Source organism: Choloepus didactylus, chromosome 4 (assembly GCF_015220235.1).
Source record: "Choloepus didactylus isolate mChoDid1 chromosome 4, mChoDid1.pri, whole genome shotgun sequence".
Lineage (NCBI taxonomy): Eukaryota > Metazoa > Chordata > Mammalia > Pilosa > Megalonychidae > Choloepus > Choloepus didactylus.
In genome coordinates this window covers 173,027,617-173,052,974 of record NC_051310.1, presented here as the reverse complement: position 1 = coordinate 173,052,974, position 25,358 = coordinate 173,027,617, and the positions used below count along the sequence as shown (strand labels likewise).

The following is a 25,358-nucleotide window of genomic DNA, read 5'->3' as shown; positions in this document are numbered from 1 at the left end:
AGGTTCATCCATGTTGTCATATGTTTCACAACATTGTTCCTTCTTACTGCCGTGTAGTATTCCATTGTGTGTATATACCACATTTTACTTATCCACTCATCTGTTGAAGGACATTTGGGTTCTTTCCATCTCTTGGCAATTGTGAATAATGCTGCTATGTACATTGGCCTGCAGATATCTGTTCGTGTCACTGCTTTCTGATCTTCCGGGTATATACCGAGAAGTGCAATCGCTGGATCGAATGGTAACTCTATATCTAGTTTTCTAAGGAACTGCCAGACTGACTTCCAGAGTAGCTGAACCATTATACAGTCCCACCAACAATGAATAAGAGTCGCAATTTCTCCACATCCCCTCCAGCATTTGCAGTTTCCTGTTTGTTTAATGGCAGCCATTCTAATTGGTGTGAGATGGTATCTCATAGTGGTCTTAATTTGCATCCCTCTGATAGCTAGTGAAGGTGAACATTTTTTCATGTGTTTCTTTGCCATTTGTATTTCCTCTTCAGAGAACTGTCTTTGAATATCTTTTGCCCATTTTATAATTGGGCTGTCTGAACTACTGTCGTTGAGTTGTAGGATTTCCTTACATATGCAAGATATCAGTCTTTTGTCAGATACATGGTTTCCAAAGATTTTTTCCCATTGAGTTGGTTGCTTCTTTACCTTTTTGAGAAATTCCTTTGAGGTGCAGAAACTTCTAAGCTTGAGGAGTTCCCATTTATCTATTTTTTCTGTTGTTGCTTGTGCTTTGGGTGTAAAGTCTAGGAAGTGGCCGCCTAATACAAGGTCTTGAAGATGTTTTCCTACATTATCTTCTAGGAGTTTTATGGTACTTTCTTTTATATTGAAATCTTTGGTCCATTTTGAATTAATTTTTGTGTAGGGGGTGAGGTAGGGGTCCTCTTTCATTCTTTTGGATATGGATATCCAACTCTCCCCTCCCCATTTGTTGAAAAGACCATTATGACCCAGTTCAGTGACTTTGGGGGCCTTATCAAAGATCAGCCAGCCATAGGTCTGGGGGTGTATCTCTGAATTCTCAATTCGATTCCATTGATCTGTATGTCTATCTTTGTGCCAGTACCATGCTGTTTTGACAACTGTGGCTTTATAATAAGCTTCAAAGTCAGGGAGTGTAAGTCCTCCCACTTCGTTTTTCTTTTTTAGAGTGTCTTTAGCAATTCGAGGCATCTTCCCTTTCCAAATAAATTTGGTAAGTAGCTTTTCCAAGTCTGCAAAGTAAGTTGTTGGAATTTTCATTGGGATTCCATTGAATCTGTAGATGTGTCTGGGGAGAATTGACATCTTAATGACATTTAGCCTTCCTATCCATGAACATGGAATATTTTTCCATCTTTTAAGGTCTCCTTCTATTTCTTTTAGTAGAGTTATGTAGTTTTCTTTGTATAAGTCTTTTACATCTTTGGTTAAGTTTATTCCTAGGTACTTGATTTTTTTAGTTGCTATTGAAAATGGTATCTTTTTCTTGAGTGTCTCTTCACTTTGTTCATTTCTAGCATATAGAAACATTACTGACTTATGCGCATTAATCTTGTATCCCGCTACTTTGCTAAAATTATTAGCTCTAGTAGCTGTATCGTCGATTTCTTGGGGTTTTCCAGATATAAGATTGTATCATCTGCAAACAATGACAGTTTTACTTCTTCCTTTCCAATTTGGATGCCTTTTATTTTTTGTCTTGCCGGATTGCCCTGGCTAGCACTTCCAGCACAATGTTGAATAACAGTGGTGATAGCGGGCATCCTTGTCTTGTTCCTGATCTTAGAGGGAAGGCTTTCAGTCTCTCACCATTGAGTACTATGCTGGCTGAGGGTTTTTCATATATGCTCTTTATCATATTGAGGAAGTTTCCTTCAGTTCCTACCTTTTGAAGTGTTTATATCAAAAACGGATGTTGTATTTTGTCGAATGCTTTTTCAGCATCTATTGAGATCATTTGATTTTTCTCTTTTGATTTCTTAATGTGTTGTAATACATTAATTGATTTTCTTATGTTGAACCTTCCTTGTATGCCTGGAATGAACCCCACTTGGTCATGGTGTATGATTTTTTTAATGTGTCTTTGGATTCGATTTGCAAGTATTTTGTTGAGGATTTTTGCATCTATATTCATTAGGGAGATTGGCCGGTAGTTTTCCTTTTAGGTAGCATCTTTGCCTGGTTTTGGTATTAGATTGATGTTAGCTTCATAAAATGAGTTAGGTAGTGTTCCATTTTCTTCGATGTTTTGAAAGAGTTTAAGTAAGATTGGTGTCAGCTCTTTTTGAAAAGTTTGGTAGAATTCCCCTGTGAAGCCATCTGGCCCTGGGCATTTATTGGTGGGAAGGTTTTTGATGACTGACTGGATCTCTTTGCTTGTGATGGGTTGGCTGAGGTCTTCTGTTTCTTTTCTGGTCAGTCTAGGTTGTTCATATGTTTCCAGGAAATTGTCCATTTCCTCTACATTATCCAGTTTGTTGGCATACAGTTGTTCATAGCATCCTCATAGTTTTTTTAATTTCTTCAGGATCTGCAGTAATGTTACCTTTCTCATTCATTATTTTGTTTATATGGGTCTTCTCTGTTTTTGATTTTGTCAGTCTAGCTAGGGGCTTGTCAATCTGGTTGATATTCTCAAAGAACCAACTTTTTGTGTTATTTATCCTCTCTATTGTTTTTTTGTTCTCTATGTCATTTATTTCTGGTTTAATCCTTGTTATTTCTTTTCTTCTACTTGGTTTACGATTGGTATGCTGTTCATTTTCTAGCTTCTTCAGTTGATCCATTAGTTCTTTGATTTTAGCTCTTTCTTCCTTTTTAATATATGTGTTTAGTGCCATAAATTTCCCTCTCAGTACCACTTTTGCTGTATCCCATAGGTTTTGGTATGTTGTGTTCTCATTTTCATTCATCTCTATACACTTAGCAATTTCTCTTGCTATTTCTTCTTTAACATACTGATTGTTTAGGAGTGTGCTGTTTAACCTCCAGGTATTTGTGAATTTTCTAAGTCTCTGATGGTTATTGACTTCTAATTGTATTCCATTGTGGTCAGAGAATGTGCTGTGAATAATTTCAATCTTTTTAAATTTATTGAGGCTTGTTTTATGTCCCAGAAAATGATCTATTCTGGAGAAAGTTCCGTGAGCACTAGAGAAGAATATGTATCCTAGTGATTTGGGATGTAATGTTATATATATGTCTGTTAAATCCAATTCATTTATCAGATTATTTAGGTTTTCAATTTCCTTATTAGTCTTCTGTCTGGTTGATCTATCTATAGGAGAGAGTGAAGTGTTATGTCTGTTAAATCCAATTCATTTATCAGATTATTTAGGTTTTCAATTTCCTTATTGGTCTTCTGTCTGGTTGATCTATCTATAGGAGAGAGTGAAGTGTTAAAGTCTCCCACAATTATTGTGGAAACATCAATTGCTTCCTTTAATTTTCCCAGTGTTTCTCTCATGTATTTTGTGGCACCTTGATTGGGTGCATAAACATTTATGATTGTTATTTCTTCTTGTTGAATTGCCCCTTTTATTAGTATGTAGTGGCCTTTTTTGTCTCTCACAACATCCCTGCATTTAAAGTCTATTTTATCTGAGATTAATATTGCTACACCTGCTTTCTTTTGTTTGTAGCTGGCATGAAATATTTTTTTCCATCCTTTCACTTTCAATTTCTTTGTGTCCCTGTGTCTAAGATGAGTCTCTTGTATGCAGCATATTGATGGTTCATTTTTTTTTGATCCATTCTGCGAATCTATATCTTTTAATTGGGGAGTTTAATCCATTTACATTCAACGTTATAACTGTGAAGGCATTTCTTGAATCAGCCATCTTATCCTTTGGTTTATGTTTGTCATATATATTTTTCCCTCTATTAATATCCTTTAATGTACACATACCGAATCTCTTTAGTACTGAATGTTTCTCCATGTCTCTCTCCTTTCTTTGTTTCTCTGTCTGAAGTGCTCCCTTTAGTATCTGAAGTAGGGCAGGTCTCTTGTTAGCAAATTCTCTCAGCATTTGTGTGTCTGTGAAAAATTTAAGCTCTCCCTCAAATTTGAAGGAGAGCTTTGCCGGATAAAGTATTCTTGGTTGGAAACTTTTCTCACTCAGAATTTTAAATATGTCGTGCCACTGCCTTCTCACCTCCATGGTGGCTGCTGAGTAGTCACTACTTAGTCTTATGCTGTTTCTTTTGTAAGTGGTGAATTGCTTTTCTCTTGCTGCTTTCAGAACTTGCTCCTTCTCTTCCGTATTTGACAGTATGATCAGAATATGTCTCGGAGTGGGTTTATTTGAATTTATTCTATTTGGAGTTCGCTGGGCATTTATGATTTGTGTATTTATGGTGTTTAGAAGATTTGGGAAGTTTTCCCCAACAATTTCTTTGAATACTCTTCCTAGACCTTCCCTTTTCTTCCCCTTCTGGAACACCAGTGAGTCTTATATTTGGACGTTTTATATTATCTATCATATCCCTGAAGTCCATTTCGAGTTTTTCAATTTTTTTCCCCATTCTTTCTTTTTTTTTTTTTTTTTTCAAATTGAACACATATTTATTAAAGGAGCGCTTAAGATAAAAGGAAATACTTACATTGCAAAAATAAATTGATGTATTACCAAGCCTGGGGACTTCTGTCTCTTTCAGATGTAGCTGGATCTGAGATCAGAAGACCCTTTCTGTCTAAGTTACTGGGTATTTATAGAGCCTTTGATTCAGGGTACATTCAATTAAATCATACTCTATTTTTTATGTTTGAACCACCCATTCTTTCTTTTGTGGTTTCATTTTCCATTCTGTCATCTTCCTGGTCACTGATTTGTTGTTCAACTTCCTCTAGTCTTGTACTATGAGTATCCAGAATCTTTTTAATTTGGTCATCAGCTTCTTTAATTTCCATAAGATCATCTATTTTTTTTATTTAGTCTTGCAATATCTTCTTTATGCTCTTCTAGGGTCTTCTTGATGTTCTTTATATCCTGTGCCATGCTCGTCTTCACGTCCTTTATACCCCATGACATGGTCTCGTTGTTCATCTTTAGTTCTTTGATTACTTGCTCTACGTACTGTGTCTCCTCTGATCTTTTGATTTGGGTGCTTGGGCTTGGATTATCCATATCGTCTGGTTTTTTCATATGCTTTAAAATTTTCTGTTGTTCTTGGCCTCTTGGCATTTGCTTAACTTTATAGGGTTCTTTTAAGATTTGTAGAACAATTCAAATCCTTATCTGTAATTTGTCTGATCTACAGCTTTGTGGAATACACTTTCTCTAACTAACCAGCAGGTGGTATCCCTGAGCCACCTGTTCCCCTCAAGCCAGTTCTCCCCCACTTTGCCTTTGTGGTGAGTGGGGGAGTGATTCTTGTGGGGTCCAGTTGGTGTACCAAGCTTGCATATGTAGTTGGTATTGCCCGCCCTGTATATGGGGCATGTATCTGGGCGGTCAGGGAGGGGGGGCAGCTCTAACAATCAAATCTCCCTGGTGTTCCTGGAGTTTTAAAGCTGCTGCAATAGTCTAATCTTTCAGTTCAGTTCTGCCACACTTTGTCTCTGCCACTGACCCACAAGTCCTTGGTATGGCCCCTGAGACTTGCAAGTGGGTCCCTCTTCCAGGCCGTGCACCCCCGGTCCTCTGTTGAGGGATGACTGCTATGTCACAGGTGAGTGCCATCCCCCCAGGGTGGTTCTGGGCAGCAGGGCTGTGTAGGGAAGCTCCCAGTCTGCTGAGCGGATGCCCCCCTTTTCTTGGGAAGTTGTGGTGTTTAGTGAATTTTCTCAGCCACTGGATTATTGCCTTTTGTCTCAGAGCTCTCTTAGTTCTGCTCTTGTCTTGACCTGCCCAAATTGCAAGTCTTTGAGGCTTTCTGTATTGGGCTTCTTAGAGTAATTGTTTTAGAAAAAGAAAAAAAAAAGATAAAAAAAAAAAAAGGGCCCTCCTCGCAGTTCTAATGGGCTATGGAAATGCTAAGAGACAAAGCAATTAGGGCCATTAAGGAAAAGTCCAGGGGGCAGAGAGATCAGTTTTTCTTCAGGATTTGCATATAAGCCTCAGGGCCTGAGCTCTGTCCTTCCCCTTTCTATGTTCACCAGAACTCCAAAAAGCCTCCGCTTTTCTTTTTGGGCTTTTCTTGCTGTTTCTTGCTATCCCTATCTCCTCTCTGCTGGGGTGGCTGCTCTCCGATTCTCTGGTGTCTGGCCTCAGTCTATCTATGATTGGAGTTTGGATCAGTAGAATGAGCTTCCGATAAGAGCTGCCACTGCAGTTCTCCCTCCTCATTCCCAGCACTGATGGCCCCTCCTCCCATGGGACTGAGACTGGCAGGGAGGGGCACGGGTCCCCTGGCTGCAAAAATTTACAGATTTCACTGATCTCAGCAGTTCGACGTGTTCATGAGTGTTGTATGAAGTATGCCCAAAGTCAAATTTCTCTGCAGTGTCCAGTCCACACAGTTCCTGGCTTTCTACCTACTTTCTTGGAGGAATAACTAAAACATACACCTCACCAATCTGCCATCTTGCCCCGCCCCAATAAGGCTTTAATGTAAAATTTTAATTTTAAAATGTATATCATAAGTAGAAGATATTCTTCTGCTTATAGCTTACATTTATAGAGCATATAATACTTCTCAAATCATTTTTATGCACATGCATCTTATTTGATCTTCTCAGTCATATTTTAAAGTAGGTACAGCAAGTACTATTAGCTTCATCTTACATATGAGGAAATTGGGAAGAAACAGAATTTAATAACTTGTACATACCTAGTTAATAACATTAAAGGCTCTTGTTAGTTCACTGAAATTTCTACTAGATATTAAGTTGCCTCTCCGTAAACTTACAATTCCAGTGTTTCAATTTATTGTATGTTAGAGTAACTTGCTAGAAAAAAGAAATAGGAGTACAGATTTACTCACTGTATTTGCATCACAAATAGCAGAAATAGGAAATTTATATATTATTTAAATTCATATTTTAAGGCACAAATGAAAGTTTAATCTTGATAATAACTCTTGATTTGCTTGGGTTTAGCTCGAGAATTTCCCGAAGTATCAAGTGCTAACCCAGTCTAATAATTTAACTTACTCAGGAAAAATACCATATTTTATTTAGTAAGACTTACACATAAATATGAAGTGGAATACAGTGAATTATCTTTTAATATATAAACAAATATTATACATTTTTAAAACCTTAGAAAATAAAATGAAAGGTAGCAAAAATGTAATTTCAAAACCGAATTAAAGTTCAAAGACTTCCTTTGTACTAAACAATGTTTCTTTGCATTCTCTAAAAGGTAAGAAAAATACTTCTATTCCACGTATAAAATGTTTGGGCTTAAATTTTTAATTAGCTTGATCCAATGTGAGAATGGCAACTTTCTTTATTCTATCAAGTGAGCGTCAAGAAAATATTAAAGGACAAACATTATAAATTGTTATACAGCAAACTACATGACAAGAGAGGTCTCAAACAGAAGCAATAAAATCAATGAGCGTAATTACATGCAATGAGTAGAAACCTGATTTTTTAAATAATGTTCACTGTTCTCCATAACACACAATCTGTACACTAAAGTTGCTATTTATTTTTGAAGTTGAAAAATAATAAAGAGACTTTAGACCCATATAATAGGTACTTTTTTTATCCTTTTTGGAGACACTGACCTGTGTACTCATTTGAAAATGAACATCACATCATTACGTTATTAAATCTTTGTTGTGATCTATTAGTATTCACCAAAGTGCCATTTCACAAAACCCCACACTGAATAGACAAGGCTGGAGGTGACCATCTGCAGCTTTAGAGTCTGTGCTTGAATTGATGAAAAGAGCTTTGTGTTTTCATTGCCAAGTTTGATTCTTACAGTCATTAGGCATTCCTCTCGGATTGCATCAATGAAGCCTTACTCTCTTACACCCATGTGTTAAATTCTCTTCTCCTCATGGTTTCCTTTGCCAGCTCTACTCAAGAATGACTATCGGTTCTTATCCACATTCTTCTCACAGCTGTGTTAAAAAAGAGCATCAGAGAGTTTTCCTAAAACCCATATGTGTATCTGGTCAGTTCTCTGTTTTAGGGTCACCTCACACTGTAGTGTGATTATACAGAAATTCATTCTTGTTCTTGAACTGTGCTACTCTCATCATTCTGGGAAAGATTAGGCACTCTAGTCAGTAGTAGAGAACGTCTTGGAACACTGATGTGAAATATATATAACTCAGCTCAGGAGGCAGATTAGTTTAATTTAAGGATCAGGATGCTTCAAGATATTAAATATGGTTCTATGTTATTTTTATCATTATGTAGTTTGTTATATAGCAAATGGTAACAAAGAAAAACAATATCTACTTTCACATGCTTTTAGGATATTGTATGCAGCAAAAGGAAAAGATAAATGATGATGCTCCAAGAACTGTTAGTTTTCATAGTGTAAATGCCAGAGCAATTAAAAATGAGGAAATTTAGTAAGCTCCAAAATACTGTTTACTATGTAATTTTTGGAGTCTTGTTTGTCACTTTTAGTCAGTCTTTCTACAGAAACACCTGAAAAAAGTCATCTATAATAGTGTAACTATTTTTCTTTATACTTAGATTAATAACTGAAGAAAGAAACTTTCTGTTGAGTTGTTCAAGAATAAGATAACAATATAAGAAAGATGAGAGATATTACATAATGAATTTATATAATGAATTTGTAGAAATATATAATGAATTTATATATTGAATATAAATTCACATATAATGAATTTTTCTCTTTAAATATAGATGGTCAAAAATTAAATTTATGTATGGGCAGCACTTATGATTTCACCATCAGAAAAAATTACACTGAAGTAAAGTATTCTTTCATTCAACAAATTTACTGTAGGTCCAAAATGCACATGGGCAAATCCCTGAACTGGTGTGGAAAAATAAGCAAACATGGAATTTTAGAATCCAAAAGAAATTTATATTTCTACTTGCTCTTGGGTTCAATTCAGTTTTTTCCAGTTAAATTTTGGGAATAAAATCTATACTAGGTAAAATCTATACCTAGTAAGGAAGTTTTAAGTGAGTATTTGTCTGAATAGGTTAATTGTAACTGTGTGCATCAGACTTTATTTATATAAGGAGACTGAGGGTTTATTAAAAGAAAACTAGGTACTGCTTTAAATAAAAATGTAGACATTTTCTATATTAACTGGCAGATACATTATATCCAACTTATGTGTTTAAGGATATATAAAGCAAAAGGAGGAAGTTCTGAGAGCATTATCAAAAAAATGTAGTTGAGTAACATCCAAGCAGGAATGATGAAAACTTCTAAAAATCTAATTTCTACAATAGTTACCTATTCTCTTTACTATGGTAAAAACTTCTAAAGTATACTAGTGATTAGTATTAAAGTTACCTTTTCCTATGAAGTTCAAATAACTTTATAAATCTTATTTTTATCAATTCTTAGGCAATTTTTAGATACAATGGATGAGTTCTATCTTTACTTCTATATACTTTAGAATTTTTTATAATAGCAAAGAGAATAAGGTACCCAGGAGCTATGTAAAAAGAATAGTTAGAAGAATAGTAAGAATAATAGTAAGGAGGCTTATGACTGGAGCTGAGAAAAGAATCAAGGAAGAGGATACTTGTTAGATCATACAGCTTCTCTGAAGAATTTACATTTCATATATATAAATGTATGTAGACGAATCCCATTTGAATATCTCTGAGATATACGAACTTCTGTTTTTTTTTTTTTCGCCTGTTAAGTTCTAGTTAAAATGTACTTGATTATCATAAATGGAGTCTATAATTTCCTTAATATGATAGAAACTCTGTCTCTGACTTAATCACTGTATGTCTGAGATCATGCATTATAGTTAGTCTTAAACCAAAACAGCATGGATTTCTTTCATTTTCATTCTTTGTTTTTCTTTCCACTCTATTGTGCTCATCTGAAACCTATTTTACCTATGCTAGGATGCGGAAATGTATACTAGCCCAAAACTAGATCATTTACTGAAAGACAGCTTCTGTAATTAGGAATTACATCAACCACAAGAAGTCGAAAGTTAATATAATTTATTTTTTCAGTGTCTCCTTTCATGCGTATTATTCAATCCATAAGTTTAATTATAAGAGGGATCTTTATCAGAGAAAGTAGATTTGTAGATTTAGAGGGTCCCTTCTCTTCTTTTTCCTAGATCCCTCACTTTCTGCTCCATTGAAATTTCTCAAATTCTGGGTTAGACTCCAATCCTAAAATCCAAAGAAATCTTCTCTAGAAGCAAGGAGTGAGCTAGACAATTGATTTTCCTTTACATTAAAGTGGGATATTCCCTAAAGGTCAAGTTGTGAGTTCAATTTCTTTAAGTTTAATATATAAATGAATATAATTATATGCCTGCCAAACATGGTAGGTGTCTCTATGTATAATAACAACAGCTCTAAAGAAATCTACTTTATGTACTCAATGGATGAGAAATGTGATCCATTATACAAATATGTACTGGAATTGATAATTATTATAAAATTCATGCCTGTGTGATCGAGTACAAGACTTGAATTTCAGAAGTTAAAAATGTATTTAAACAATTTAAAAATATATTTTATGACTCACAAACCCAGAATATTAAGTTGTTAAAAAGAATATTATGTGTTCAAGGATACAAATTAAGTATGTTACATGCTGTGTATCTCACAATAATTGCTTAGGAGTAAACTGACCATATTCTATAAACAAATGACAATAAAGCTATATCTAATTACATCCAGGTTTACAAGATGCCTTCTAAAGCTAATTTGGGAAGTCATTTGAAGATTAACTATAGCAAATAAATCAACAATTTGACCTATTATTTTCTGATATATATATTTTATTTCACAGGGCTTCTAAATTTCAAACACATAAAGCATTTGAAGAATGATTTCCAGAAAAGTTTTAAGTCCTCCCATGTATTAATAGTAGTAATTCAAAGCCAACTTTAAATATTATATTAAATATTGCTTAAATTTAAGTTATGAAAGTTATTCTTCAATTTAATCAACAAGTATTTACAAAGTATTTAGACATGCCTAATGTTTCTTCGTAACTGGTAGTCCAATCAAGAATTTATAGAAAAAAAACAAAGGGAAAGTTGGCAAGAAATAGAATAATTTTAATGAAAAGACAATGCAATTATAAAATATTCATGAAGTTTTTCATATTACACTACTTAATTTTAGCACAATTACTTCTCATTATGGTTAAAATAAGATTCTAGAGCTAGCAATGAAACTAAAAAGTTGAGTGAAGCCTTTTGATGAAAATAGTAGGCTTTGAAAAAAAATGACAAGGCAGGCTCTTTTTTTCTTTTAATCAAGAAACTGTGGAAATATTCTGTTTCCCTTCCCAGCATCAGAGTCATCTACCCCGTTTTATAATTCAACCTGCAAACAGATTAAGCAGCTGAGTTTGTGGGAAGTATGTTTGCTTTACGCTAAGCACCCTTGTGTGACACTATGGTGACTCCCCAGACACTTCGAAGAGAACTATACACAAGTCTTACCCATCAGCAGTGAAACCAGGCTGAGAATTCGCAATTTCTCCGCAACCTCAACTTCTTCATAGAAATCAGTATTTGGCCAAGAGGTAGCTTTATGTGTTTTCATTTCTTTTTCCTGTCAGTACCACTCAAAAGATGTAGGATGCCCTATATATCAAAATCCATTTACTACTTTAAAATCTACCATCTGAAAGGATTTATACGGCTCTTTGATAATTTAATTATGCTCTAAAAATTCTAAATTAGCAGGGTCATGTACGTTTTAAGTAGCTGATTTTTTAAAAGTATGTCAAGAAGGAAAATTCTAAAGAGTTAATACAAATTTTCTTGAAAATACGTTTAAAAGTTTTCAATTTTTTCTGATATCTGTTTGATCTATTCACTATATAGTTACAGTTTATGAGGGAATATGAATCATATCTATGTAAACCTGGCCCATAGTAAAGATGATATATGACAAAAGTTATTTCAATGTAAAAATTATTTTTGTGTAACCAAGATAGAACCTATAAAGAAATATTAATACTATCAGAATTACTTAGCATGAAAAAAAGGTTAGGGGTGAAATGGCAACAGCAATTATCATTACATAAGAAGTGTTATTTCATGAAGAATGATGGCCAGTTGTTTTCCATTTCCACTGACATAGATCAACGGTGGGGATTTAATTCAGGGAGAATTTACTAATTACAAGGCTTTACTATAAGAATTTACTAATTTTAGTTAATAAGGCATCAGTGCAGGTAGTGAGCGATTAACTTTCTTTCCCAAGAAAAGTTTTTGTCTCGTATATCCAGTAATCTGGAATAGTTTCAACAGTTCTGACAACATATAGTGATAGTTGGATTAAAAGATCTTTGAGAGACCTTCTAACCTTATAAGGCTGGTTGTATTTTATGTAACTATGTGTAGCTTAGACATATTAAGAACACCAAAATTTATACAGAATTCTCTGGAAAACTTTTGCTCTAGGCCAAAAGAAGTATATCTGTAGGTGGAGACATTTCTTATATGTTGGAAAATAAAATTTAGCATAGGGAACCATGGGGTCTTAAATCTCTTGTGATGATAAAAAAATTATTTAAGGGGTTGGTATGTCAGTTTTCTCTTTAACATGGGAATGAGGGATAGTCCTTGGCAAAACTATTAAAAGAAAATTTTCCTACATGGCTCCTGTGCTCTTAACCTACTATTGGCTTCCCTCTACCTCCACATAACTCCTCTCCCTCAAATAAAGTGCTTTTAAAATCAGGAAGGGAACAATCTAAAAGTCAAATCAAAATGTATTCTTCTTCCATAAACACTGACATTTGTGTTAGTTTCTGGGGGCTACTGTACCAAAGTACCTCAGACTAGATGGCTTAAAACAATAGAAATACACTGTCTCACAGTTCTGGAGGCAAGAAGTCCAAAATCAAGATGTTGGCAGGGTCATGTTCCCTCAGAAACCTGATGGGAGACTCTGTCTGTATTTCCTCTAGCTTGTAATGTTTACTGGCAGTCCTTGTGTTACTTGGCTTGTAGATGTATCACATCAATCTCTGCTTCTACTTCACATGGCCTTCTTTAGTGCGTATTTCTTCCCCCATTTTTACAAGGACACCAGTAATATTGGATTAGGGGTCCACCCCGCTCATGTATGACCCTATCTTAACTAATTCTATCCAAAATGACTGATTTCCAAATAAGGTCACATTCTGAGGTACTGAGAGTTAGGACTTCGACATATCTATCTGTGGTACACAGTTCAACCCATAACAACATTTTCTAATAAAGTGAACTTAGAGGTCAATGCTTAACCCAAGGGAATGGATTCCCACTACTGAAATTTTGGGCTTTATGACACTTGGGCAAAGAAGCTGTTTTTAGGTAATGGCACTGGGCATTTATTAAATTTTACACTGTAAATGATTACCTGCCTATAAATACTGGCTATCTTCTAGATGGTAATTCTATGTAATTTTTATTTACAGGATTGTGCCTATAGATTATAAATTTTAAGAAAACATTAAACAATTTAATGACTCCCTAAAACAATATACAATTTTAAAACTCCACAATTATTCAATTTATAGATTCAGTGCAATCCCAATCAAAATTCTAAGAACCTTCTTTGCATAAATGGAAAAGCCAATTATCAAATTCATATGCAAGGGTAAGAGGACCAAATAGCTAAAGCCATCTTGAAAAAGAAGAATGAAGTTGGAGTACTCATGCTTGCTGATATTAAACTTATTACAAAGCCACAGTAATCAAGATAGCATGGTACTGGCACAAGGACAGACCTATAGACAGACAGAGTTGAACTGAGAGCTCAAAAATCAACCCTCACATTTATGGCCAACTGATTTTTGACAAGGTGGCAAAGACCACTCAATTGGGAAAGAATAGCCTCTTCAACAAATGGTGCTGGGAAAACTGGATCTCTATTTGCAAAAAAAGAGAAAGAGGACCCCTACTTCATGCCTGACACAAAAATTAACTTGAAATGGATCAAAGACCTAAATATAAGAGCCAGGAACATAAAACTCCTAGAAGATGATGTAGGGAAGTATTCTTCAAAATCTTGTGGTAGGCAATGGTTTCTTACATTTTACCCCCAAAGCACAAGCAACGAAAGAAAAATAAAATAAATGGGACTTCGTCAAAATTCCAAACTGTTGTGCTTCAAAGGACTTTGTCAAGAAAGTCAACAGACAGGCTACTCAATGGCGGAATGTATTAGTTATTGTTCTTTAGCGAAACAGAACCTACAGGATGTATCTGTAAATATTATTAAGTTTTATAAAAGTGCTTTCTGCAACTGTAGAGATGCCCGAGTCCAAATTCTGTAGGGCAGGCTGTAAATTGGAAACTCTGATGAAGGTTTTAGAGAAATTCCCCAGGGGAAGCTGGTTGGCTGAAGCAGAGATGGAAATTCTCTCTTCTAACTGCTGACATCATCACTTCTCCCTTTAAAGCCTTCAGCTGATTGGATGAAATGTCTCTCACTGAAGAAGACACTCTCTTTAGTTGATTGAAGATGTAATTAGTCATAAATGCAATCAACTTACTGATGATTTAAGAACATGAAATGTCCTTGCAGTAATAGTTAGGCCAGTGCTTTCTTGACCAGATATCTCAGCACCATTACCTGGCCTAGGTGACACATGAACCTAATCATTACACCACATGTCCAATAAGGGTTTACTATCCATTATATTTAAAGAAATCCTACAACTCAACAATAAAAAGACAAACAACCCAATTTTAAAAATGGGCAAAAGACTTGAATAGATATTTTTCCAAAGAGGAAATACAAATGGCTAAAATGCACAGGAAAAGATGCTCAACATCACTAGCTATTAGGGAAATGCAAATCAAAACCACAGCGAGATATCATTTCACACCTATTAGAATGGCACTGCTTAAAAAACAGAAAACTACAAGTGTTAGAAAGGATATGGGGAAATAGGAACACTCATTCACTGCTAGTGGGAATGTAAAACGGTGCAGCCACTGTGAAAGACAGTTTTGTGGTTCTCTAGGAAACTAAGTCTAGAACTGCCTTGTGATCCAGCAATCCTGCTACTAGGTATATAACCAGAAGAACTGAAAGCAGCGACTTGAACATTCATACACTGATGTTCATAGTAACATTATTCACAATTGACAAAAGATGGAAGCAACCCAAGTACCCATCAACTGATGAATGGATAAATAAAATTTGGTATATACATATTATGGACTATTATTCAGTTGTAAGAAGGAATGAAGTCCTGATGCATGAGACAACATGGATAAGCCTCAAGGACATTATGTTGGGTAAAATAAGCCAAACATTGTATGTGTTCTAGTTTGCTAATGCTGCCAGAATGCAAAACACCAGGAATGGATTGGATTTTATAAAAGGAGTTTATTTGGTTACACAGTTACAGTCTTAAGGCCATAAAGTGTCCAAGGTAACACATCAGCAATTGGGTACCTCCACTGGAGGATGGCCAATGGTGTCCGGAAAACCTCTGTTAGCTGGAAAGGCATGTGGCTGGTGTTTGCTCCAAAGTTCTGGTTTCAAAATGGCTTTCTCCCAGGATTATCCTCTCTAGGCTGCAGTTCCTCAAAAATGTCACTCTTAGTTGCACTTGGGGTATTTGTCCTCTCTTAGCTTCTCCGGAGCAAGAGTCTGCTTTCAACAGCCAACTTCAAAATGTCTCTCATCTGCAGCTCCTGTGCTTTCTTAAAAGCGTCCCTCTTGGCTGTAGCTCCTCTTCAAAACGTCACTCACAGCTGCACTGAGTTCCTTCTGTTTGTCAGCTCATTTATATGGCTCCACTGATCAAGGCCCACTCTGAATGGGTGGAGCCATGCCTCCAAGGAAATTATCTAATCAGAGTTATCACCTACAGTTGGGTGGGGCGCATTTCCATGCAAACAACCTAATCTAAACCTTCCAACTTAATCCCCACTAATATGTCTGCCCCGCAAGATTGCATCAAAGAATATGGCTTTTTCTGGGGGACATAATACATTCAAACCAGCACAGTATGATTTCACAGATATGAACTAATTATAATAAGTAAACTCATAGAGTTAAAATCTAGAATATAGGTTACCAGGAGATAAAATGGTGCAGAATTTCTAATTAGGCTGACAGCAAATGTTTGGAAATGGATAACAGGAATATTGTGAGTGTAATTAAAAGTGCTGAATTATGTGTGTGAATCTGGTTGAAAGGGGAAGTTTTGGGTAATGTATGTTTACTAGAAGGAAGTTAGAGGATAAAACATGGGATTGTATAACACAGAGAACCCTATTGTGGATGACGACTGTGGTTAATAGTACAAATATAAAAATGTTCTTTTATGAGTTATAACAAATGCATATCACTATTACAAGGTGTTAATAATAGGATGGTATATGGGAAAAATACACTTAATGCAAACTATGGACCATAGTTAATAGTAATATTTTAATATTCTTTCATTGTAACAAAAGTACCATGCCAATGCAAAGTGTCAACAATAGGAGAGCATATGGGAATGTTGTATTTTTACATGTCTTTTATACAAACCTACAACTTCTCTAATTAAAAATAGAACCAAAAAAAACCCATTTGCTAAGTGAAAGAAACCAGCACAAAGTAGTATATATGGTATGATTCCATGTGTATGAAATGTAAATATAAATAAATCTATAGAGACAGAATTTGATTAGCGGTTACTGAGGGCTGGGAAAGGATAGAGGTATTGAGAGGTGACAGCTAAAGGGTATTTTCTTTTTGGAGTAATGAAACTGTTTTAAAATTGATTATGGTGATGAACGCACAACCCTATGAATATACTGAGAACCACTGACTGTACACTTTGGATGGATTGTATGGTACGTGAATGTATTTCAATAAAAGAAAGAATGTAATAAGCACATCATGTACCATGTAAATTGTTAGGAATGCAAAAATTACTAAGACATGGTTCCTACTCTCAAGGACCTCATAGCCTAGTAGGAAAAACACATAAACAGCTAAATCATAACATAACACAATAGATATCTTTGTGTTATAGCAGTAGGCTAGGAGGGCCAACTAAACAAGAACACAGCCAAATGGAAAAATTTCTAATAAATTTTGTAAGAAAATACCATGACAACACAGAGAAGTGTGTAATTTTACTTTCTAGGAAGTTGGGGAAGACTTCAGCGAAGAGGCAATTTGACTAGTCTTACTATTTTGATAAATATAATGATACCAATAATGTAATTTACAGAATGCTTATAATAAAGTACCTGATATTATACTAGGAATTTTATATGCTATCCAGTTTATTTTTTATAACTATCCTGCATGTGGGGCAGGAATCACTGCCTTAATTTTTTATCTGAGGAACTTTTGTTTGGAGGGATTAAATAATTTGCCTAAAATCTCACAGGAAATAAGTAGGAAAGCAGGAATTCTAACATGGGTCTGCCTGACTTGACTACAAAGCCTCTTTTCTATCCTTTATGTTACACTAAATCCCAGAGAATATCTTTCTTATGGTGGAAAGGGACAAAAGGCTCCAAGCAGAGGGATGAACATACACAAACACATTTAATCTTGAAGAGGCAGAGCCCTTCTGAGGAATGAGGTAGTGTGGTATGGAAAGATATGACAAGAGAAAGACAAACTATGTGACATGCATTGTTCTAAAAGCATTGCATATATTATCTCATCTAATTCTTACAATGTGATGAGGTGCTCTACATTTTATTTATAAGGAAATATTAGCACAGTGTTTTTAAATAAAATGTCCAACTTCACATAACCTAGGTATTCTGAATCCAGAGCTTGGGCTTTTAACCACGAAGCTATACTTCTGAAGATATATGAGCATCTTTATTTTTAATAAAAATGGGACACTGAACTTAGGAATTAGCAAATTACTGGTAAACTTAAAAAGAGCAATTTCAGTATAAGAGCTAGTCATATTATATTATGAGGGTAGAAGAGTAAATGGGAACTGAGGAATTACAGATTATGAATATATACCAGTCCTTCAAGAATATTGATTGTGAAGGGATAAAGCAAAATTTCACCTTCTGAGTTTAAATTTTAAATATTTCCTGGAATACTGACATAGTTACAAAGGAGCTTCAAAAGTATTTGCTAATAACTAATTTCAGATCACATGGAGAGCACTAACACCATCTAACAAAGTCTAACAATTTGGTTTCTAGGAACGTTACCCTAGTAAACCCAATAAAATAGGCTGATGTCCACATAAACCACAATAAAGATACACTCTGCCCAACTGAGGGTAATTAAAAATGAAATACAGTTGTTGGGGATTGCATCATATACCCTGCAAAAGGCATGTTGACATCCCAACCCCTGATCCTGTGGGTGTGGACCAAATGTAAATAAGATCTTTTCAAGACATTACTTCAGTTAAGGTGTGGACCAACTAAATAAGGTTAGGTTTTAAATCAGATTATTGGAGTCCTTTATAAGAAGAGTGAAAGTCAGATGGACAGAGAAGTCACAGGAGCAGACAGAAGCTGGAAGTCAATAGAACCTGGAAGAGAAAGAAGATGCCGCCAAGTGTATTGCCATGTGACAGAGAAGCCAAGGAACCCTAAAGATGGCCAGCCAGCCAGAAGATACCAACTCCAGGAGGAAGCAAGCATTCTAGCCTCTGAAACCATAAGTGAATAAATTCCTGTTGTATGGTATCTCTTTTAGCAGAAACTAAAACAATAGTAGATTGAATTAAAAAACAGTAGATTGAATTAAAAAAAAGAAAGTCTGGTAATATTTATTGTTGGAATCCAGAAAAGTAAAAAAATTAACATTTAATTCTTGCAAATGACATACTTGTTGTGCTTAAACTCTATTCCATGGATTGGTGCCAGTCCATTAAAAAGTTATGATCTGTCTGTGGTTAAATGCAAAAATTAGTGAGTTTTCCATAAGGTTAAATTTACTCAGTTTAAAGCATTACCTAAGATGATGTTATTCTGGAGAACCTAAGATGGTGGCTAGGTCAGACAGGGCAAAAAAACACCTCTGTGAAAAATACTAGCTAAAAGCCAGAAAATGACCCAGAGCACCAGTTCCAGCCATGCACCAGCCGGACAAGGTATGCCAAATCTACAGGGACTGTACCTTTGGTGAAACTGGGAGTCTGCATTCTGAAATGAGTGAGTGAGCTGGCTGAAAGTCCAGTGGCTGCGCTGCAGTGTGGGGAAACCATGGGTTGGCATTTGGAGATGGACTAGTTCTTTTTAAAAGAAAAACAAACAAAAAAATGGGAGTGGCTGTGGTTACAACGGTGAGAACCACACAGTGAAGCACAGCAGGAGCGGGCTGGGTCAATGATTTGGTGTCTGGCATAGAGGATAGCCCGCTGCTGATTGTCCTGAGGCCAGGGGGACACAGGGCAGCCAAAAGGAGAAAGATACCTTGCCCCTTGCAGCCATCTCACCGGTAGGCTGGAGATGCTCCTGCCTGGGGCCGGAGCTATAGCCCAGAGCCGGGCCAAGGGTCCCAGTGTGACAGGGAGTGATTCCTGTAGCACCACGCACACACCACAATATCGGCTGTGTACAGTGGCCTTTAGTGCACCCACAGCTAATTGTCCCAGAACTGGGAAGGCGGAGTGGTGCAAAAAGGGGGAAATTAACACACCCCATTCAACCATCTTTCAAGTAGGCTGGGAAAGTCCCTGCATGGCCCAGCGGCCCAGGGCTTCCCTGGAGGGCCAGCGTACTCTTGTGATGTGGCACACCCTTCCCTCAGCAGAGGTCCTGGAAGAGCACAGCTGAGAAGGGGGGGCCCGCTCAGAAATCCCAGGGACCCTAGGCCAATACCAAGGACTTGTGGGTCAGCGGCAGAGACAATCTGTGGCAAGACTGAAATGAAAGCTTAGACTCTTCCCACAGCCTTAAATCTCTGGGAACACTTGGGAAGTTTGACTATTAAAGCTGCCCTTCCTCCCTAACCACCCAGACACATGCTGCACATTCAGGGCGGAACACACCCAAACTTAGTGCACCAGTTGAACCCCACAAGGATCCAATCCCCACTCACCACAAAGACAAAGTTGGGAGAACTGACTTGAGGGGAACAGGTGACTCACGGACGCCATCTGCTGGTTAGTTAGAGAAAGTGTATGCCACCAAACTGTAGATCTACAAATTAGAGATAGCTATTTTTTATATCCTGAAAGAACCCTATCAAGTAAAGCAAATGCCAAGAGGCCAAAAACAACATAAAATCTTAAAGCATATGATAAAACCAGGCGATATGGAGAACCCAAACCCAAACACCCAAATCAAAAGATCAAAAGAGACAGTACTTGGTGCAATTAATCAAAGAACTACAGACAAACAATGAAAGCATGGCACAGAATATAAAGGACATGAAGAAGACCCTAGAAAAGCATAAAGAAGACATTGCAAGAGTAAATAAAAAAATAGAAGATCTTATGGAAATAAAAGAAACTGTCGGCCAAATTAAAAGGACTCTGAATACTCATAATACAAGATTAGAGGAAGCTGAACAACAACTCAGTGTCCTCGAGGACCACAGAACTGAAAATGAAAGAATAAAAGAAAGAATGGGGAAAAAATTGAAAAAATTGAAATGGATCTCAGGGATATGATAGAGAAAATAAAACATCCAAATTTAAGACTCATTGGTGTCCCAGAAGGGGAAGGGAAGGGTAAAGGTCTAGAAAGAGTATTCAAAGAAATTGTTGGGGAAAACTTCCCAAACCTTCTACACAATATAAATACACAAAGCATAAATGCCCAGCGAACTCCAAATAGAATAAATCCAAATAAACCCACTCCAAGACATATTCTGATCAGACTGTCAAATACTGAAGAGAAGGAGCAAGTTCTGAAAGCAGCAAGAGAAAAGCAATTCACCACATACAAAGGAAACAACGTAAGACTAAGTAGTGACTACTCAGCGGCCACCATGGAGGTGAGAAGGCAGTGGCATGACATATTTAAAATTCTGAGAAAAATTTCCAACCAAGCATACTTTATCTAGCAAAACTCTCCTTCAAATTTGAGGGACAGCTTAAATTTTTCACAGACAAACAAATGCTGAGAGAGTTTGCTAATAAAAGACCTGCCCTGCTTCAGATAATAAAGGGAGCCCTACCAACAGAGAAACAAAGAAAGGAGAGAGAGATATAGAGAAATTTAACAGATATATATAGAACATTACATCCCAAATCACCAGGACATACATTCTTCTCTAGTGATCACAGATCTTTCTCCAGAGTAGACCATAGGCTGGGACATAAAATAAGCCTCAATAAATTTAAAAAAAAATTTGAATTTATTCAAAGCATATTCTCTGACCACAATGGAACACAAATAGAAGTCAAAAACCATCAGAGACTTAGAAAATTCACAAACAACTGGAGGGTAAAAATGAGGGGGAGATGAAAACATTCCCAGATAATCAAAAGCTGAGGGACTTCATCACTAGTAGATCATCCTATGAGAAATGCTAAAGGGAACTGAGCAGGCTGAAAGGAAGAGACACTAAACAATTGACTGAAACCACATGAAGAAATAAAGATTTCCAGTAAAGATCACATGGTAAATATAAATACCAATATTACTGTATTTTTGATCTGTAACTCCCCTATTTACTTCCTACAGGATCTAAAATACATAAACTGTAATGACAAATCAGTGGTTTTGGACTCAATGTAAAACATGTAATTTTTGACAAGAACTACATAAAGTTGGGGGAAGGAGGAGTATAGGAACACAGTTTACAAGTCATACTGAAGTTAAGTTGGTATCAAAGAAAAACAAGATTGTTATAGATCTAAGAGGTTAAATTTAAGCCCCATGGTAAACATATAGCAAGTATCAGAGAATATGACCATAGAGATGAAAAGTAGGGTATGGGTTACGAGAAGTGGGTGAAGGGGCAATGGGGAGTTAAGAAATGAGGGTAGGATTTCTGTTTGGGGTGAAGGGAAATTTCTAGTAATGGATGGTGGGAAGATGACAGCATTACAATATTCTAAATGTGATTAATACCACTAATGGAATGCTAGGAAGGGGTTGGAATGGGAAGATTTAGGCTGTAAATATGTTTCCACAATTGAAAAAAAAAAAAAAGAAAAAGACAGTCTAAATAGATAATGACAATTAAATGCCAAGGATGATCCTGGATGGGATCTGAGGATGGAGGAGAGGAGGCTCAAAGGGACAGAGTTGGGACATAAGAGAGAAAAAAAGGAAATATAGAATGTAAGCTTTATATCAATGTTGAATTTCTTGAACTTCTTAGCTGCGCTTTATGGGATTGCATGAAAGAATGCTCTTGTTCATGGGAAATGTATATGTGAATTATATTGTTTGTTCAAGGATGTGTGCAGCTTGCTCTCATATGTTCAGAAGAAAGGGCAATAGATGATGGATGATAGACAGGGAGGGAGGGAAAGAAAGAAATGGTGGTGTGACAGGATGTTAAAGTTGGTGGATCAGGGTATCAGGGGAGGGGGGTCGGGGTATGGTGGAGTTCTGTGTATGGGTTTTGTATTATTTTTGCAACTGTTCCTGTAAGTTTGAATTTATTTCAAAATAAAATAAAAAAAAAAGATGATGTTATTCCTACTTCTTGGTGTATAATGTTCTTTTTTTTCACAAATTGATAATGATAGTTGATGGGATGGGATATTAAAAAAATAAAATAAAAAGTTGACATTTCCAAAGATATTTAGAAATCTAATTGGTATCTCAAAACCACTTTTAGTGGAAGTATACTTGTAGTCATGTATAGAAATTAAAGGATTCCATGTAAAGAAATAAAATTTGCATTTATTTGTAGACTATTTGTAGCAAGCTAAATCAGACTCTGATGGCAAAAAGTAACTGTTTGTAACTTACAATGAAATGAGCTTTACCTATATATTATGTTCTTAAAATGTTACTGTACATTTTGAATAATTGGGTACAGTTTTTTAATGAATATAAAGCTAATCTTTAAAGTACAAGAATGCATAATATTTATATAAAACAAAAGTTTCAAGGTACACTGGTAGTAAATATTAATATATACAATTCCTAAACTGTTTTAAAATGATCTTGACTACAGATGTATCTGACCTTGGGCTATTAACTAAAATATAATTTCAAGGATGTTAGATAAATGGTTGGGATGACATTTTCAAATAAGAAGTAGTGAGAAGAAATTGTGAATTCAGTACTGCTTCATACCGTGAAGCTGAAAGAAAATTAAGGAAAAAGGTATATTTTTGAAATTTAAGGTGATCAGGCATTTGAATGATGTAATGCTGTTAACAACACAAAAAGAAGGGCTCAGTTAAAATGAAAAGTTCTACTACATTAAAGCTGCCACAGAAAATTCTACTAAAATTTCAACTTCCATAAATTAAGAACTGACATCTTTTCCTAGTAAGCTATTTGTTAACATTCTGCCAGCTGTCATAAGGACTGACTTATGCACTTTTATTTACATTTTAATAAAAATGCAAAGATCATTCAAAACAAATTTAATTATGCACTGTGAAATTAAATAGTATGGCTTCTGTGAACTGATGAAGATCATTTATTAAACAAAATAGTATGGCTTCTGTGAACTGATGAAGATCATTTATTAAACAAAATGGATTTCCTTAAAGAGTAACAGTAATTCCCAAGAAAATGACTTTTTGAATCTAAGAACAGATATGAGATGCAATCTAAGAAAAAGTTCATTTGGCTCAATATACTTTGTCTTAAACTATCAGCAGTATGTATGACAAATAATATATTGTTTGGGTGCCAGAAGAAAGTTTTGTTTTTGTTTTTGTTTTGTTTCATGTTTTTGAAGTAATGCAAGCTTGTTTTACTTACTTATGAACTTTTTCATTGGCCACTTGAGAAGCCTCTATGGCATGGTGAAGCTGTAATTCCATGTTTGCTCGCTCTGCCAGAGCTTGCTGCAGTTGGGTAGTCAATTCCTCATTTTGTTGTTGAGTGAGGGAAACAATGTTCTCTCTGTTTTTTAAAGCTTCTTCATAGGTATTAAGAGTATGGTTAAATTGATCTTTCAGATTTTCTTCTTGGGATAAAGATTTGTGTAAACTGAGAAAAGAAAAAATAAACATAAATATGTAGGCTGATTGATCAATGATCTATTTAACAAAAACCTCCATTTTACTAAAAATCAATTCAATAAATACTGTTTCAAATATATTTTTAAATATTTAAAGTGGAAAATGAAAACATTAAAAAAATCACACTAATATATATAATAATTTATAATTATTCTATTTTTCTGCTTCTAAGCTGAAAGCTAGATGAATGATTATCTATGATTACAGAAGCTAACAAACAAGATGCTGCAAGATGTTAATTGAATTATATCAGTGAAAATATTACATCAATGTTCTTTAAAAGGAATAGCAGAGAATAGGGAAATAAAGTGTCTCTAGATAAATAAAAGAATATAAGATAATGGCAAAGAGTGAGAAGTGAATAGGCATCAGTTTAGAAGATCTAGGGTCTATCATGCTAAGCACTTAATGAGAATGAATGAGGTTTGTGCAAACACAGATCAGTTCTATACATAGCATCTTCCACTTATCACAGTTGAGATATAAACGAAGTTAATATCACTAGTAAAACTGCACAGAAACAAAATGTATTCAGATATATTTTCTTTTTGTTAATGAATATTTTGCTAAATACACCCACTCATTAAATTATACAGAGGAAGAGCATACAAATTAAGACTAAATGAATGCAGAAGAAATTGCAGACAAATAGAATCCTAAAATGCTAAAGGTCAAATCTTTGGTATGTCATTACACCTACCACCTGAGGTTATTTTGAAATGGCACCAAGCACCTCACTCAATTAAATAAAGACATTTTGAAAATATAAATATTTAATAAGAAAAATTTAAAATCAACACAGGAGACGTTCTTTTTTTATTAAATAAAATCATTTCAGTATATGCATACAAAGGAAATGTCGATTGGAGACTTGAAGTAAAATAGTGTAACTATATTACAGATTGATAATGAGAATAAGAAAGTAATATAATTCTTAAAGCTGCAAAAAAAAAAAAAAAAAAAAAAACAAGTCAGGGAACTTTAGTACTCTCCAAATATATATCTTCTGATGCTTTATTTAAAACTGCTAAAAATAATTGTAATTTTTTTCTTTTTGTTTAAGTTATCTAAAAGCCTTAAAGTGTGCTCACTTTGGAGAAGGTGGCACATAGAAATAAAAGGGACATGAAACAGTGACAGCATTTCAAAAGAAATCACTTCAGGATTCAAATTAGTCCTTGAAAAGAGAGACTGTTCCTAAACTTTGGTCAGT

The 25,358-nt window shown here is 35.3% G+C and overlaps 2 protein-coding genes across 10 annotated transcripts in view; one reads left to right on the top strand and one right to left on the bottom strand.

Moving 5' to 3' along the window:
* The window catches only part of MIPOL1 (mirror-image polydactyly 1), a 521,065-nt gene that overhangs the window by 50,386 nt on the left and 445,321 nt on the right, over positions 1 to 25,358 (bottom strand). For 7 of the 8 annotated variants that reach the window (XM_037834851.1, XM_037834854.1, XM_037834848.1 and 4 more), the window contains one exon: positions 23,883 to 24,113. The exons of the other annotated variant lie outside the window; for it this stretch is intronic. In XM_037834851.1, coding sequence (XP_037690779.1) covers positions 23,883 to 24,113 — 231 coding nt within the window. The remainder of the gene's footprint in view (positions 1 to 23,882; positions 24,114 to 25,358) is intronic. 8 annotated transcript variants of the gene reach the window in all.
* Positions 1 to 25,358, top strand: part of FOXA1 (forkhead box A1) — a 177,212-nt gene that overhangs the window by 140,629 nt on the left and 11,225 nt on the right. The window lies entirely within an intron of this gene.